Source organism: Scleropages formosus, chromosome 1, assembly GCF_900964775.1.
Source record: "Scleropages formosus chromosome 1, fSclFor1.1, whole genome shotgun sequence".
NCBI classification, from domain to species: domain Eukaryota; kingdom Metazoa; phylum Chordata; class Actinopteri; order Osteoglossiformes; family Osteoglossidae; genus Scleropages; species Scleropages formosus.
In genome coordinates, this window is record NC_041806.1 from 10,191,534 (window position 1) to 10,210,325 (window position 18,792).

The window sequence follows — 18,792 nt, forward strand, 5'->3', positions numbered from 1 at the left end:
TTCTACACACAATGGATGACCTATGACTACTCATGGTGGGTGAGGTTTCTGTGACACATAAAGTAATTTTTCTTTTCTTTTTCAAAGAATAAATTTTAATTACTTGATCGTGTTAGAAGCATGGGTGTGTTATTCAAACCTAATCTATCATTTGGCTTTCGTGTTGCTGTATTACCTAGGTTTTACTTCCTCCATATGAGAAATATAGGTAAAATGACAAACTCAGAAAAGCTGGTCCAAGCCTTTATCTTGAGCAAAATTGACCCCTGTAATGATATATTAACAGGCTGTCTGTATTTGACTACCTGCAGTTAATTCAAAATGCTGCTGCTAGAATTGTCACTGGAACTAGGAAACATCACCACATAAGGCTGGTTCTTAAAGTGGCTAAACTGACTTCCGGTTAAATTTAGAGCAAATTATGAAATAATCCTCGTAATGTGCAAGGTATTTAATGGTCTCTCTCCAGTTAGTGATGTTATTAATCCTTACATTCCTGAACATTGTCTACGATTGTTAGATACTGGATATTTTAAAGTATCAACTATACTGGAGGGTATACCTTTAGCTACAAAGCACCTAAACTGTAGAAATCTGATTTGCCTGGTAGTATCAGGAATACTGATCAGTCTCTGCCTTTCAATCCACTCTTAAAACTTAACTTTTCTCTTTTGCACACTTGCTAAAGTTATTTCTGATTTATGCTTTCTGAGCTAGGGGGGCGCAGTGGGTTGGACCGGGTCCTGCTCTCCGGTTGGTCCGGGGTTCGAGTCCCACTTGGGGTGCCTTGCGACGGACTGGTGTCCCATCCTGGGTGCATCTTCTCCCCCTCCAGCCTTACGCCCTGAGTTGCCGGGTTGGGCTCCGGCTCCCTGCGACCCCATATGGGACAGGCGGTTCAGAAAATGTGTGTGTGTGTGTACTTTCTGAGCTTTTGCTGCTTACCAGCATAAAAACTTTGCACGTGTTCAGTATGTTCAGTAGTCGCTATCCCCATTATTTTGTCTTTTACTGGTACACTGTGGTAGTGTGGGGGGAACAACTGTGCAGAATGTTTGATATACTTCACTGCTGAAAGCCAACAACTGCATAACACAACAGACAGGATCAGCAACCCTGAGCCTGGACATCTAATTTTTAACCTCTTGTCTATAACTGTCTTGACTGGTTCTTCCTGTTTTAGATGTATCCACACAGGTCCTTTGTCCTCATATTGCCTAAGAAAAGGGTGGTCAGCCACTGATGCTTGGACACCCAGAAGTTTTTTTCCCTTTCTTTGTAAATTTGAAGCTTTTTGTATTCCTCTCCTCCGCAGCCAGCTGGCTTACTTTTTATTTACATTCATTCCTTTAACCAACATTTGTCTCTTATGATGATAAGCTACCTAGAATTATTTACCCATTTATACAATTGTGTCATTTTTAACTATTTCACTGTGATTTAGGGTAATTACCTTGCTCAGTGGTAGTATACAGCAGTAGGTTGGATTAAAACCTACAGATCCAAAGGCAGTAGTTCTGTCCACTACACTGTCTGCATCTGTTATACCTGTAATACTCTGTTATTCACAACAGCCTTGTTCAGCATTCTTTGTTACTCTAGTGAGAAGAGAGCTCTAGAAAAATTGACTGAACTGAAAATGGAATCAGAAAAAAAATACACAGATGTCACTGTTGTATATGCACTTACATTAGTGCACACAGTTGAAAGCAAAATAGTATTTTTCTTTATTACATTTTACAATTTTTTTTAAATAAAAATATATTTTATTACATTTTGAAATTCAAAATACAGGCTAACTTTTCTAGCACTTCATAACTGCATTTAAAAGAAGTTAAATTGGTTCAGACGTACTCTGTAAATACAACGTAGTTGCACATTATCTGTTTATGAAATTCAAGTAATACTGAAGAAATTGTACCATAAAAGTATTGTATTTCACTAGAACAGTGAAAAGGCAACTCTCTAAATGTAATATATGTCTCAAAAAATTAGTTTTTTAAATAATTGATTACATGAAATGTATAAATAAACATTACAAATTATTAAAAGGACCAAAGGCAGTAAAAACTTCGGAACCAATAAAAAGAGCCATTATAGTCAAAAGTTGACTATCAGAACAAGTCTGGATGACATGCATTTCCCCAGCACATCGGGAGAAAAAATATTTTGCATGACACAAGAGTGCCAGTGTACCAAATAATATTGGTATACTCCTGAATATCATTTTCAAAAGTGAAAAAATGTGTCTCTTATTGGGCCTCCTTGCAGGAGTCTGAGCACCAAGTAGTGCCCGCTTGACTAGGAGAGTAGCCATCAGTGGCAGCCACACTCCTCCACAATCATGTCTTCATGGTGGCGCAGAACCACGTTTCCGCTCTCGTAGTACAGCATGGAGAGGGAGCTGAGGCGAGTGGGCACACAGGACGGACAAGGCACGCGGTCTGGATGGTACAGCCTCAGCATACTCTGTCAAAGGAGAACAAAGAGCAAATGAGCCAAACTTCAACACCATAGCAGTGTTAATATGACACATGACAAGTGGCAGAATCCCATGCCCCTTAGAAACCACATCAGTTGAAGTACTAAGATTTTTTTTTTTTTTTTTTTTTTTTTTTTTTTATTAACACTGGAACAGCACTAGATCATAGCAACATGAAGACAAACAGTACACAGAAAAACTGCAAATACATCCACATACATTAAACGTCGAAAGGTTACAACAAACCACAGGTGATTGAGTAGCACTCAAAAGGTTGACTCAACACTATTCCATGGTTGTTGCTAGTCGAGTGAATAATGGTTACGATTTTAAGGGCCCACACCTGTAGAAGGGCCATAAAAATTCCAGTAGTAATTACAGGCACACTGTGCTATTGGCCTTAATTCATTCCTGAAAATGGGGTAGATAATGAAAAGGAGGATAGTGGGACCCCATTTCCTATTATTTCTTACGGGGAAAATTATCATCATTCCCAGCACATCCTGAAAACCTCGGCTAACTTTGGCAAATGTCTCTAAAATTAATCATAATAAAGCACAACAGTACACTATACAGGGGTGGTGCGGTGGCACAGCAGGTTTGACTGGGTCCTGCTCTCTGGTGGGTCTAGGGTTCAAGTCCCACTTGGGATGCCTTGCAACAGACTGGCGTCCCCTCCTGGGTGCATCCCCCTACACCCTGTGCTGGTGGGTTAGGCTCCGGCTTCCCGCAACCCCGCATGGGACAAGCAGTTTCAAATGATGTGTGAGTACACTATATGAAATTTATTTAGGTTGCCTAGAAATATTGTTAGAATTCACCTGGATTGTGCTGTTGGTTACAGAAAGACTGCTCAGAAGACAGAACTGTCAAAACACTAGCTTTATTGCGCCTCTGCATCATTAGATAGCAGCACTCACACACATCCGGCCAAAAGTTCTTGAATAACAGAATAACACAGTCACTATGGAGTCACTATTTCCCCATAACTCCTCACAATGGTTGCTCAAAAACTATTTGCATTCACAGCAGCAGTACTGCATTATGGGAGCGCTACCACTCCCATTGCCGATGCTACATAATTTTTTTTGTTGCATTGTTTTGTCAATTTCAGTATAAAAATATAACAAAACGTATTCTTAGAGGTTAATTTTTATGCTTCATTCAGAGATGCTGTGACAAAAAGGTATTAAAGTGGAAGAGACCATGGCGGACAGCGAAGAAGGGTAATCATTTTCATTTTCAAGAGGCACTGATACCAGGAGGGCTAGTATGGTATGCCTGTAATTTATTTTATTTAAAAGGGGGAGGAGCCCAGAGCACTGACTCTTTCAATAGGCCCAGAATTCCTAGCTAAATACCTGCAAGTAAACTTGTATCCCCTCACATTCTTAGAATAAACGTATCAAAGTGCCAGGGACAGGGAATGTTTAGTTTATTAAGCTCTTATTGATCTTGATGAACTAGTTAGACTTTCAGATAAATCAAGTTACAAACAGACTTCCAGTCCCAACTTTTGTAACATTATCTGGGTTGCAGGCAAAAATAAAACATTTTGCTAAAGATTTTCTGAATAGAATGGAAAGGAAAGGTGTAGAAGGAGAAGGTGTTTGCATACCTGCATGTAAGCATGATTGGTGGGCTTGAAAGACTCGTCCAGGGGGCTGGAACACTCCCCCTCACAACGGAATGCATTGTACCGCTTGGGGTACACAATCCACTCTTTCCAACCAATTTCTTCAAAGTCTACCCACATATCCACCCTGCGACATCGTGGCCGTTGGATGGTCTCTGCAGGGGGCCAGGTCACCAGCATGCTGCCCAATGTCCGCATTTTTTCACTGTCTATCAAGTCCCGCTTCTGCCGATGGTCTTGCGAGTTCTGCCGATTCATGCGGACATACTTCGAGTGCTCTGCGGTGCGAATTAGGGTTGGTATGCGCTGGCCATCCTGCTCCTGGATATGCTTGTAGAACACCACCAACATGACTCGCTCAATTGTGGGGTGCTGGACCCTGTGGTAAGGAGCCTCCTCCACATTAACCACAACCTCATCCTCTTCGTTTATCATCTGCTCATAGTCCTCAATGGCTTCCACGTGCATGGGTTCGGCCTTGCTCTTATTCAGCCAGTGCTTGAGTAGAGTTGTTATGTTGAACACCTTCCAAACGGAAGAGGTGCTGTTGGGTGCAGTGTCAAAGCTGCCCAGGTGTAGGTGCTCCTCAGGGCATAGCTGGGCACCTAGGGCACAGGTCTGCATGCGTGAGTGGTAGATATTCACAGTGACATGACTGGAGGTGCTGAAGGTGGGCAGACGGAAACGCAACTCCGACAGCTGAATATTGTCACTGGCAGAAATGGAGGACATGTCAAAAGTAACGGTCCAGTTGTCACCAACCTGATAGCAACCTGGAGAGAAAAGAAACACAGAGCTAAGATCATATACAAGAGCAGACAATTAGGGAGGTGTGGCAGCACAGCAGGTTGGACTGGGTCCTGCTCTCCGGTGGGTCTGGGGTTCGAGTCCTGCTTGGGGTGCCTTGCGACAGACCGGCGTCCCGTCCTGGGTGTGTCTCCTTATGCCCTGAGTTTCTGGGTTAGGCTCCGGCTCCCCGCAACCCCGTATGGGACAAGCGGTTCAGAAAGTGTGTGTGTAACACCTGTTACAACATTAGATATGCATAGAACACAGATTTATTCATTAACAAGTGAAGGCAGACTAAAAACCAAACATTTTCCGGGGACAAGTACATACATAGGCCTCATATTTCCTGTGTACAATAGACTGACGGTTTGTTTAATAGGTGGCAGTTTGTTTAATAATTTCTATTTACAAAAAATGTCACCTGCAAAGCTGCAGCATTTCAAAGACACAGAGCAGTGTTGTGTCATACAATGTTCACAAAATACAGTATATAAGGTGGCAGATTATCCATTTTCTTAGAATAATTTGAAAATTCTAGTTTGTCATATGTACAGTAAACAGTTTGTTACACCGTACAATGAGATTCTTACTCTGTGAATCCTCGCAGCAGCCTAATATGACAAATTAAGGACATAAGGGAAGAAAAACACAAGGAGAACAGAGGGCGTAAATCACAAATTTACAAAAATTACTAATGTTCTAATCTTTTTTTTCCCACCTCAAGATTACGATTTATTTTTCGATTTTAACCACACAATTTGGTGGAGCCATATTTGGGGCCCTGGCAGGTTACCCCAATCCCTGCTGGTGGAAGAAATCGAAACCTGACTGTTGTGTCAAAGGAGCAAAAGTGTGTGAGGTGAACGGCAGCCCGGCAACCCGGCAACCCAGCAGCCAGGGCTGAGCCACGAACCAAAAGTCAAAGGCAGCGAGTTAAAGCCGCGTGTATTGATCCCCCCAGGCTGCTTACGTTTGCAACAGACGTCTGGGAGTCAGTCCGCCAATACACACACGACGCTCGCGCTGGACAGGAGAGCGCTTCAAAGTGCAATACACACAGTGCGCGAGCTGCGCCGATAAAAGGGGAGGACGACAGGAGTACAGATAAACTGTACAGCGATAAGGTGCAGCAGTGATAACAGAACGGGCAGAACCGTAGGGTCTGCTCAGTCCCCAACAATCTACGTACAGTTACCGTCAATCACAGTAAACATGTCATTGAGCGCTTTCATATACACTTCTATACATATGATATAGTCATTCCTCTATCTATACGTAAATGTTTCCATTATGGATATTATTATTAGTAGTAGCAGTATTAACTGTGTCACTGCGTTGAGAAGAATGGTCTATAAAAATAAATTAAATTGAATACACATACAGTGTCTATAACCGTTTGTCCAAGTGGGGTCGCGGGAAACCGGAGCCTAAGCCGGCAACGCAGGGCGCGAAGCTGGAGGGAGGGACACACCCAGGACGGGACGCCAGTCCGCCGCAGGGTACCCCAAGCAGGACTTGAACCCCAGATCCACCCCATGGCAGGTACCGGTCAAACCCGCTGCGCCACCGTGCCCCCCACTGAAAATTATTATTATTATTGTTGTTATTATTAACCTTTATGTAGCTCCGTAATCTGAGGTGTTTTACAGTGTCAGGAAAAAAAAAAAAAAAAAAACTTTTTCTTTTTTTGTTTCTCGAAGTCGACTTCCCTGGCAATTAGCGGTAGACAGCAGAAATATATGAATATACTCTACCTACGGCACATACTGCATTTATTGCGCATTGACAGTAGGGAATGTCATCATTACTGTCACTTCACAAGTGACACTTTTGTGATGCGTTTTGTTTTTACAACAAAGGAATGTTTGCATGGATTATTGTTTGGCTACAGCATCATTTGAAACTGTTCTGTATCAACCCTTGAATGAGCGGACACTTTAATCCAAAATTATTTACAGTGTCTTCATCCATGTATTTTCTTACTCTGTAAGTGTCTTGATCAAAGGCACTACAACAGGGATTCGAACCCCCCGCGCTGCAAGTTACAGGGGAGCAGCTTTAACCAGGGAACTGGCGGCTACTCATCATTCATTGCGGGAGCAAAGGAGTCCCAGACGTCACCCAGTCAATGTCCAGGTGAAGGACACGAAGCGCAGACGTGCTAACTCGTTTGAAAAGGTCACTTACTCTTGGCCACGAGGCTGAGGACGGAGTCGGACCCCCGCAGGATCACGCTGTCGGGCTTGCTGTCCAACGGTGTCCAGCTGAAGCCCGAGGACACTGACGTCTGGTACAGATGCAGCATGTACAGCGGGTACGGGCTCGGCTCGAACCCCAGACTGCTGGATCCAAAGGTGGGTACGAGGGACCCAGAACCCGGGTGGAGGGTGTCGTTGGAGTCCTGGCGAACCTCGGTGAGACCCAACGGAGTGGTGATCGAGATTGGCCCCCATGCCGCGGACCCGGTCCAAGGTGCGAGCAGCGAGCAGATGGCTGTGAGGACGAATCTCTCCATATCTGCAGAACGGGGGTGTGTGTATGTTTGCGGGAGGTTGAGTGCTCTGCTGTTCTTCTTGCCTGGCCGCTCCACACTGATGCTGTGGCCCCCGGGGGTCCTTTATAGAGCCCTTAGGAGGCGGAGGGGCTGTCAAGGTCACTGTCCGGCCAAACCGGCCCACCTTTCATATCCAGAGCGCGAGAAGAGGCGCGCGCTGCAGCTCCAGTGGAAAAGGAAATGTTCGTAGGAACATGAGGGAGCAGAGACGTCGGCAGTCGCATCGCTGGTCTTCACATCAGTTCGTCAAGCTTTGTTTCCCAGACAGCGCAACTTGAAAATTGCTGCAAGGACGCGAGATGTGAACGGTATGAATGAAGGAATGACTGATTGATCGAAAAGAAGGATTTAAGGAAATGGCTCTGTGTGAACTTGGGTAATTCCACAGCATCACTTCAGCCTTATAAAAAAAAAAAAAAAACGCGATTCTTAAAGGAAATACTGTCTCCTTTTCAAATACATTTAATAGGTTGTGAAGTTTCCTTGACAGTAACGTGCTATATTTCTTACACTTAACCTAATTTTGTTATTCTTAACCTCAGGCTTTTAGTTATTGATAAGAAACCTCATCATTCTTACTCATTTCCGTCTAAGTAAAGCTGACGTGATTTTAAAATTTTAAAGTAACTTAAACGTATTTTAAGTGTATGTTTAGTTTCATTTACAACGTGTGAAGACTTCAGAACCCGAAATTCAGTTGTTTTTTTTTTTTTGTCTGACCCTTCACTTTGGTATATGATGTAATTAAAGTAATCAAAGTTCAGGCAATTAATCAATTCCCATTATAAGTCACTTAAATACTTAGGGAAAATACCTCCCATTTACAATTATTCGTCTTTTCTCCAAGCGACGCACAACTCAGTAAAGAAAAGCGCATTTATTCTAGACTAAAGTAGTCCTAGTCGCTGTTAAAATGTTAAAACAACGCAAGATCGTGCAAATGGCACGTCGAAAAATTAATACACGGTGAAAATAAATTGCCTCAACATAACCTGCGTTCTGCTGAAAAACGATTTGAAACAACGGTTGATTTTCCCTTACAGAATTGAGTTAAGGAAAAATAATGAATCAGAGGTTTTATTGGGTGCAAAAAATAAATTGGGTTTCATTATTTGTAAAGTCGTATAAATTGAAGTTAGCAAATTTAAAATTAGTTTTCGAGCAATATTTAAATACTATAAAATGATTAAATACAGTAATAATGACAAATATAATCTTTTTTTTCTACGAGATGTACGTCGCTTTAGAGAAAAGCATTTGCTAAATTTAAGTGTAAATTTAAGTTTTTTCGAAAAGGATCCTGTTGCAGTTCCAGAAACACTAAACATTTTGCATTTGTATGCAAATGTCTTAATGTTAAATTTTTAATTGTAACATGAATACATAAAAACTAAAACAGTTAAATGTAACCTGGGCATGCCTCTTTAAACTTAGTTATATAAAGTATTGAAATAAAATATTCAGTTAATCAGGATTCCTTTTATTATTTTATATATTGTAATACAGCTTGTAAGATTATTTCTCCACAATGACAGGGAAGGAACGCTGGAGAATCCATAGTGAATTGGCAAGGATCCTGACTTTTAAAACACACTTCCAGAAAAAATAAATATACTGGTGGGAAGAAAAAAATTCATTGGACTGAAACTTCAAGCTTGATTGTGGAAATAATTAACAAACGAGAATAATAGGAAAACAAAACAGTACGACAACAAACACATCAGGACAACAATAAGATCTGTGAACATCACCAGTCATCTTGCAGTCCTTCAGTATCCTGTGTAAGCACCTCTTGGACTCACCACTGCTTGACACCTGGCACACGGCGCCAACGAGAATCTGAATGTATATTTGTGGGATGTGATCCTCTTCCTGCAGAAGAGCCTCTGGCCACTAGCAGGCAAAGAGTCACATCCAAGGCAACCCAAAGGTGCTGTGTAGGCAGGCTAAGGAGCAAATGCACACCAGTGTTCCTCAGGGGTGGTGTGACCACAGCACTGTTCTAGTGCATTTCTTTCACACTCACCACAAGCAGCTCCTGGAGGTGAGGCCAGCACATCTGAACAACGTTTAGATCTAGTATAATTAGGAGGCCACTACTGAGAAGGTGCAGAACCTTGCAAGAGCACACACCCTTGAAACATTTACATTTATTCACTTAGCAGACGCTTTTCTCCAAAGTGACTTACAACGGATACTACAGTCATGTGAAAAAGAAAGTACACCCTCTTTGAATTCTATGGTTTTACATATCAGGGCATGATAAAAAAAAAAAATCATCTGGTCCTTAGCAGGTCTTAAAATTAGGTAAATGTAACCTCAGATGAACAACAACACATGACATATTACACCGTGTCATGATTTATTTAACAAAAATAAAGCCAAAATGGAGAAGCCCTGTGTGAAAAACTAAGTACACCCTTACTGCTTCCATAGGAATTAAGAGGGTAAGCAGCAGCCAAGTGCTGCTAATCAAATGCCCTTGATTAACTGATCATCAGCAAGTGTGACCACCTCTATAAAAGCAGAAGTTTTGGCAGTTTGCTGATCTGGAGCATTCAGGTGTGCAGTAATACAATGCCAAGGAGGAAAGACATCAGCAATGATCTTAGAGAAGCAATTATTACTGCCCAACAATCAGGGAAGGGTTAAAAGGCCATTTCCAAACAATTTAAATGCTATCCTTCTACAATGAGGAAGCTTATTCGAAAACATTCAAGACAGTTGCCAGTCTTCCCAGGATGGGATGTCCCAGCAAATTCACCCCAAGGTCAGACTGTGCAATGCTCAGAGAAATTGCAGAAAAGCCAAGAGTTACATCTCAGACTCTACAGGCCTCATGACAATACAATTAGAAAAACACCACACAAGTATGGCTTGTTCAGAAGGGTTGCCAAGAGAAAGCCTCTTCTCTCTCAGAAGAATATGGCAGCATGGCTTAAGTTTGCAAAGTTGCATCTGAACAAACCACAAGACTTCTGGAACAATGTCCTTGGGACAGACCAAAGTGGAGATGTTTGGTGAAAACCAAATGCAGCATATCAGCACAAATGCCTCATACCAACTGTCAAGCATGGTGGTGGAGGGGTGATGATTTGGGCTTGTTTTGTAGCCACAGAACCTGGGCACCTTGCAGTCACTGAGTCAACCATGAACTCTTCTGTATACCAAAGTATTCCAGTCAAATGTGAGGCCATCTGTCCGACAGCTAAAGCTTGGCTGAAATGGGATCACGCAACAGGACAATAATCCGAAGCGCAACAGGAAATCTACAACAGAATGGCTGAAAAAAAAAAAAGAATCAAGGTGTTGCAATGGCCCAGTCAAAGTCCAGACCTCCACCCGATTGAAGTGTTGTGGTGGGACCTTAAGAGAGCTGTGCATAAACAAATGCCTACAAACTTCAATGAACTGAAGCAACGCTGTAAAGAGTGGGCCAAAATTCCTCCACAATGATGTGCGAGACTGATAGTCATACAGAAAACTTCAAGTTATTGCTGCTAAAGGTGGTTCTACAAGCTCTTAAATCCTAAGGTGTACTTCGTTTTTCCACACATGGCTTCTTCATTTTGGCTTTATTTTGATTAAATAAATCATGACATAGTGTAATATGTCATGTGTTGTTCATCTGAGGTTGTATTTACTTAAGACCTGCTAAGGACCAGATGACTTTTTCTAATGTCCTGATATGTAAAACCATAGAATTCAAAGAGGGTGTACTTTCTTTCTCACATGACTCTAGGTAGTGTTACTAGCCTACACAGCTTATTCACCAAGGTGACTTATACTGCTAGATACGCTACTTACAAGGGGTTACCCATCCATATGTCAGTGAAACACACTCTCTGATACCCACACACCATGGGGGAACTGGAACAGCTTGTCTTTGGACTGTGGGAAGAAACCAGAGCACCCTGAGAAAACCCCTGCAGACACAGGGAGAACATGCAAACTCCACACGAAGTGAGTGGGGATCAAACCCACGTTCTCTCACACCACCCAGGCGCTGTGCTGCCCCTATACTTTGCACTTACTCTTCTTTTAAGACTTAAATATAATCCTTGCTTCGTCCTCCACCACGCTCCAGTACGGACCCTGGGAATTCCTGCCTGGCATAGACCCTCCTTATCCCAAAACCACGTCTTATATCTGCTACTGTAATTCTGACCCTGAACGTACCTGACCACAATCCAGACAACACCTATGACGACTTCATTGGTCCTGACCAGCTTCTTCCTAACGACAGAGCTTGATTTGGCCCTGAACAAAATGCAGCACTAGGATCCATTCCCTAGTCTGTTTTGAGAGTGTCCTTCTAGAAACACTCAAGGAATTATGGAATGCTCAGAAAAGGACCAAGTGTGGCCTTTGTCGTGTGGTGAACTGCAGTTTGAATTAAGGGCTTTTTTTAAGGTGACCAGATCAGGCACTGTTCCACCTGGACCTAACTGAGTAAAAATACAACTAAAAAGTGTTGGTCTTGGGGCTAAAACGATTGAACAACTTTTCGTGAAAGTGCGGACTCTATAATTATAGTTTTCCTCATTCCAGAAAATGAGGAATTTTTCACCATCACTATACATATTCCATCAGCATTTGATGCATTAATATCATCTGCTTTTGTTGCTTGCAGTAGGCTAAGAAAATGCAGCATAAGTCATCAAGACACTGGGAAAATTGTGCCCAATGTATTTAGGCTTTTTCCAAAACATACAATGAGTTAATTTCATCAGAAGAAAATATTTCATTGTGTATTTGTAAAATGTCTGTGAACATCTGTTCAGTGCTAAAATTGCTTCAAAGAACCATGTAAGACATTTACAAGTAACCATTTCAACTCCAGGAAGCAGCAAGATCCTTTTTGGATCCCTAGATGGTTATCCTATAGAGATGTGTACATTACCAAAAAAACAGGTTCTGTACCATTACGGTGCCAGATAACTTTATTATTTTCTACTAGACACCAGTTTAGCTCAGGTAAACTTCCAGCTGTCTCATCATAAATTTCAAAACACAGACAATTACAATTATTCAGTTATACAAATAACATCACAGTCCACTTGGTCTAAAACCTTCATACATCCAATATGTTGGCTTCTCAGACAAAAATAGAAAACATTCAAAAAATAATCAAACTTTATTTAAATATAAAATAACTAGTAAAATTTATAGTCTAACTACTGTATGGTACACTCCCAGTTTGTTCTGTGACAGTTCTTTACTGGCTACCAAACAAAGAACAACTGTAACACAGCTTTATGGCTCACTTCACAACTTGTCAAATACTGTTCAGACACAATACAAAAGTTTTATTTTAACCAGTCTAAGAGAATGTCAGGAATATCAACACTCATTTAACAGTACAGTACACTGACAAAATCTCTGCTTGTTTGTGTAATTTGTTAAATGTGCTCCCTTGCTTGCTCCAAGTGCTCTTCTTTACAACATGCTGAAGAACTCCCTAACCTGGTAGGGACATGCAGAAATGTCAAACAACCAACTAATTTATTGTAAAATCATAAATTTAGAAAAAGTGAAACATACGAGACATTTTTTTAGCATGTTAGAGAATAACATGACTTCAGACAACAGCGCCATCTTGTGTTAGGAGTTTGAACTTCATATCTTAAACAGGCGCTACAAGAAACTCTAGGAAATGTACAACGGCCCACCTCACAAGCCCAGTAGAAGTGTATTCAAGAGTAACTACCTGTGAGATAAGATTATTTTTAACCTTCTCGTCCTCCTCAAAGTTCCCAGAGGTATCCAGCACAAGTACAGGAACCTGCTTCAGCTGCTCAAAGTGTAGCCTAGTATAAGGAAAAAAAACATTAGGAAAAATACTATCCTTGGAAACATATTTCTCCTGTGTGAGCAATCACCTCATTATAAAATGTTTAGTAGGTAGTTACAGTGGTAAATGTGGCAAAGTCAGAAAAAAGCTCATAACAAATAAACGTAGTCACAATATTTCATTTCGTCAGACAACACATATATCACAGAAATCAGTCAAAATCACCGATGGTTTGATGGAACAATTACTACACTTTGTGATACGCACGCAGAGATTACGGGAATATGACAATACAATGGTAGGAAATATGGACAAAACACCAGTCTACCTATAAATGCCTGAAAAGGCCACTTATGAAATTAAGGGACAGTCTGAAATGTCTGTAACATCCACGGGCCGAGAGAAACAGAAGCTGAAAGCTACACTGGGGGCTTATGCAGATGGTACGAAGATGGCACCTGTAATACATCTGACGGGAGTGACACCTTTGCCAAAAACCGACATTCCAAGAGGCGTTATTGTGTACGTGTGCAGGAACAGGCAGAAATCATGGGCCAACGAAGAAAGAATTTTGTTTTGGCTGCAGAAGTTGTGGGGCCGCAACAACATTAGCAAACGCTTACTGATATGGGATGCTTTTAGGGCCCATCTTACTCCACGCGTGAAAAATTACGTCCACAAGACATGCAATACAGACGTGTGTTATCCCAGGTGGATGTACCTCGCGTCTTCAACCGGCAGACATATCTTGGAATAAACCGTTCAAAGTTAAACTGGCTGAGTTGTACGACGAATGGTTGTTTTCTGGGACAGTAGACAAAACTCCTCAGGGCAACAGAAAGCCGCTGCCTAAATTGTTGATTTTGCAGTGGATCAAAGTGCCCTGGGCTGCAATTATCCCAGATGTGATTTGTAAGTCTTTCAAAAAGTGCGGGATAACAACAGCCATGGATGGGTCAGAGGACCACTTGCTCGGACAACTTTCAGAGAACAGAAGTGAAGAATTGGCGGAGGACTTTGATGGTTTTTACCCAGATGAACTTCATGTGAGTGAAAATGTGCTTGAGAATGTTGCCAGGGGTAGTACTGACCTTGCTGGGTGTGAAATTTCGGACTCTGAACCTCACCACTTGCATGTGAGAGACGTCGGGGAGGCGTTGGATTACGATAGTCCCAGATATTAATAAACCAATGGATTATCTTTGTTGTTTACCGTGTGTAAATGTGTTTATACAGTTTAACAGTTGTCAGTGTTTTTCACGGAAGTTTGACGTGTTCACATAGTTACTAATGTGTTTGTGGATTGTTTCATGTTACGAACTACAGTAGCGAATGGGATTTAAAACTTGGTACTAGTAAGTTTTTTTTATTCTTTTCTGATTACTCAAAAAAAATATCAGGTATTTTCAAAAATTGGTGGGGGCATTAAATAGGGATTTTACGGTAATAAAAATATCCTAGAGTAAAGGTGTTCAATCATGGTCTAAGTTGCACAAATTTTTGATATATCCCACCATTTAGTAAAGTTCATGTCACTGGTTGTGTAGGAAAAATTGACCAGGTTTCTTGGTCATTTATACCAACTTAACCTGTGACCCCACAGATCTTGACTGGACCCCTTTAACTTACCTGGAACACAGTAGCAAAAGTATTGCCACCACTGAGCAAAAGTGATGTTACACATTTATACAACAGCTTGATGGTACTATGGTTGGGGTGTACCTTATTCCAGCAATCATGAGCATAATAGTGCTTGTCTTTAATTATTAAACTTACTATACTTCAACGAAGTTATGGGAAACTCAAAATGTTTCTGCAATTTTGTGCACAAACACACAGAAAGACAGACAAGCCAAGTCCCTCACTCTGTGCTCTTGTTGACTAGCCAGTTCTCGTGCTGATCATGGAGCTTCTCCAAGTAGTCTAGTTTCACCCCCTTCTCCTCATCTCGGTCCCGTCGTTTCAGGCGCTCCAGACATATCTGTGTCACACAGACACACAGGTACTGCCATTTAAAATACTTTCTCTGGGTAGAAACTAGTCACATGTCATTAGGTTAAAGAAATTGATGTGTTCTGTGTGAAACACCCATGAAAGCGCTGATGTAGGAGTGGGTGGCAGACACCTGCGGTGGAGCCTTCAGATAGATAATGCCCTCCAGCTCCAGACGCTGACCAAACTGCTCCAGAAGGAAGGAGTGCCAACTCTGGTACACAGCCCACTCTGTGGCATTTATACTTCCCAACTCAAACAAGGTCAGGGCAAAGATGTACCTGTACAGAGGTGTTCCAGGTCAGGGAGAGGGACAGGAACAGTAACAGGGATTAGGAAGGACATGGAAACTAAAACAATAATCTGGTAACACAAGTACAGTCCACAGGGCAGTATCCATTGCTCTGAAAATCTGTCCTTTCAGACATTTTGTATACTGTACATGTACATATTTAAAATATGTGCAAACATATGAATACACAAGTTTTTATAATATGAAAACAAAAAAATATGCACATATATAAATTCCTGGGGGAAAAAAAACAATGTAGTCCAAAAGTTACTTTTAAAAGTGACACAGCTTCCCTATTAACTCATTTAGCTTTCAACAAAAGCACTTTCCACAAGTACACTTACAAGTGCATATATCTCCCTTTAACCTGTCACAATTCAGTCATGAAAAAAATGACCAAATAAATTTGATTAATCCATTATTTCTTACAGTGAAAAATTTCAGTTCACCCAAAGCCCATCCAAAGTCTTTCTCCCCCAAAGTGTTGTTCAAAGTGCTAATTGTCAGACCTCTTTCATAGCTGACATACAGTGCTGACTGGCAGTCAACCTAAACTGACTCACCTTTGCAGCTGCTATTGTAATTATACTTCTCTGGTGAGCTTCTTTTCATGTAGTACTTCTATTATTTTATCTAGCCCTGTATATTAGCTATATGTTTAAAAACTATATTAAAAGTACAATAGGCAACTATTTTAAGTGTGTGCGGTAGGACAAAGCAAGCACAAAAACAATGCCACAGAGGCATGCTAAGGATAGATTTCAGGAAACTAGCTACTTTGTATGATATGAGCCAAAAAGACAAACTGGGTGCACTAATCTAGTGCTCTGCGTTGAAAATGCCACTCCTTGTCTAAATTATTTAGAGGTTCACCAAGTGGTGAAGTGGTCAAAGATGGTGCCTTCCACTCAAAGTCCCAGGTTTGAATTCCATCACCTGCTGCAGTACCCTTGGTCAAGGTATTTACCCTGAATTGCTCTAACAAAAGCTAGCCAGCTATGTAAATGGGTAGGTAATCATAAGCAGCTTAACATCTTAAGTCACTCTGGAGGGGAAAAACTGTGAATGATGTGAAAATAGTATTGCATATATATTTAGTGTGGTTATGGCCCTCACCTATCACTGTACACAGAGCGCTCAAAAACCTGCACAGGTGTGCCACCTGATCCTAAAAGGTGGGTGGCAGGTGGCTGCAGCTGCGTGTGCATTCGGCTCATGCAGGAAAAGGTCTGGAAGGTGTAGGACCAGCGCTGCGGGTCCCGATACATCATATCCAACAGGTTGCTGGCGGTTTTCTAGAAACATGGAAACAGTGGGACATGCAGAAGAGTGAGCTCTAAAGTTGCTGAGAAGAGTTTCACAAATTTAAAAAGGAACTAGACAGAACTAGAAATACAGTTACAAGGGTATAAGATTTAATAGGCATTAAGAGTCAGATATCAAAATAATGTAGAAACTGAACTAGCGAGTAAAAGAATAAAACAATACTTCTGATGTGCCGACATTCTGCCACTTGCCGACAGGCTCAGGAACAACATCCCAGTCCTTGTTGACAGAATGCAGGAGTTTTGCAAAGGTTGATTTTCCTACCGCTGAGGGGTATACCAACACAGACACAAAAAATATCATTTAAAGCACAAAGGTAATCCTTTTAGAGACAAATGGGCAATGTTAAAAACATGATATAGCAGATCGAGGATCCTTTTCCAACTACATTTACGTCTATTTAGATGACTTAGACAAGCAAAGTGAATGTGGCTGTTTGTGTTTATTTATCTGATTTTTTTTTTTTCCAAGGCCACTTACAAAGTTCAGCTGTTTAACAATAATTTACTCAGGTATACAGATGTGTCATTTTGTCTAGAGCAATTTTTACTGCAACTCTAATGACTATGCTACCTGCTACCCAAAATTAATATAGGTCACTTTGAATTACACAGTTATTTGTTCACTAGGCTACTTACTATAACTTACTGATTTACCCATACAACTGCATCACTTCAGTTTAGGTACCTTGCTTACTGTAGCAGGAGTGGGATTAAAATCATTCATTCAGTGTTCTCGACTTGAATTTATTGAAACAATATAAATATGAGTACAGCAAACTTGAGGGACTTCGGACGCTGTCGATCCCTGATGACTTACCAATGTTGCCCTCAATTGAAACCCTCCTGAGGCGCTCGAGCTCATTCCCCACTGGAGGCGCGTGCGCGCGGCGCTTGCGCGTCCCCTTCAACGTGGACTCGTTCATCTGCGCGGTAGCATGGACTCGCCCGGTGCCACACACAGCCCTGCGTCCAGTATTTCTCCACTCTTTGTTGCTCGCGGTGCGAGGCAACGATATGAGAACCGTCAGTTCGCCTTTATGTAAATATGAATTTAAACGCATACAGGTTCGCGTCGAGCTAGAGAGGAGCGAAAGAGCCATGGTCCCCCGGAAGCGACCGCTGGAGGCACACACTCAGCACCCCAGCGCGGGACTAGCCCTACGCGCTGGGAGCAGCATTTACTACAGACATGCTGCTGGACATAATAATACAGATCAAGCGAAGTAACATAAACCACATATATCTGTTTTTGCAAATAACGCTTTCCCTCTTCTTTCTTCTGCTTTATGTCAATTATTCAAAAAAAAAACAAGCACTTATGCGTGCGCTACCCGGATGTTGTTATCCTAATGAGGCGTAACACTTTTTGCTTCCGGGTTTTTAATAGAGCTCTGTTACTTAGTGCGATCTGGGCGCTTTAACTTAAAGGCAAAAATACGTGTAAGCGTATGGGGCCACTGTTACATTCGTTTTTTCTTTCTTTCTAACTTGTATTTTACGTTTACAGCATTTATTATTATATTGAAATATATTTTTGCACCCTACTCTACACTGGAACATGCGTACTGGTCGTTGCTGAAACTGTCCTGTTTAATTATTCTAGTCGGCATGGTTCTGAGGGAACGTTTCGTTTCGCTATCACTGTACTGTTTCAGATGTATATAGTTGAAATGACAGTAAAGCGACTTGACTAACGGGGATATATGATCTTACTGGAGCGACATTCTTTCAACTGTTGGAAAGATCTGATTTGTAGACTTTCATTTAGGTACACACTATAAGCTATCTTGATTAATAGGTGGATGACGACAAGAAGCAAAGTAAAATGTTAAGACTCAATATTTAGGATAACTTCTACCAACTCTGGAAAATTTGCTCACGTTTTTGGAATTTAGATGAGGTTGTATGACCACTTCCGGTAATTA

The 18,792-nt window shown here is 41.5% G+C and overlaps 2 protein-coding genes across 2 annotated transcripts; both read right to left on the minus strand.

Moving 5' to 3' along the window:
* Positions 1-2,316: 2,316 nt before the first annotated feature.
* Positions 2,317-7,422, minus strand: LOC108934766 (nodal homolog 2-A-like). Its single transcript, XM_018752844.2, has 3 exons — positions 7,095-7,422; positions 4,101-4,891; positions 2,317-2,469 (listed from the first exon to the last, which is right to left on the minus strand). Exons 1-3 carry the CDS (start codon positions 7,420-7,422, stop codon positions 2,317-2,319), a joined length of 1,272 nt encoding a protein of 423 aa, XP_018608360.1.
* Positions 7,423-12,399: 4,977 nt separating this feature from the next.
* dguok (deoxyguanosine kinase) lies at positions 12,400-18,147 on the minus strand. Its single transcript, XM_018752860.2, has 7 exons — positions 17,685-18,147; positions 17,028-17,131; positions 16,656-16,834; positions 15,381-15,528; positions 15,121-15,236; positions 13,172-13,271; positions 12,400-12,927 (listed from the first exon to the last, which is right to left on the minus strand). Exons 1-7 carry the CDS (start codon positions 17,965-17,967, stop codon positions 12,901-12,903), a joined length of 957 nt encoding a protein of 318 aa, XP_018608376.2. The 5' UTR covers positions 17,968-18,147; the 3' UTR covers positions 12,400-12,900.
* Between the last annotated feature and the right edge of the window lie 645 nt (positions 18,148-18,792).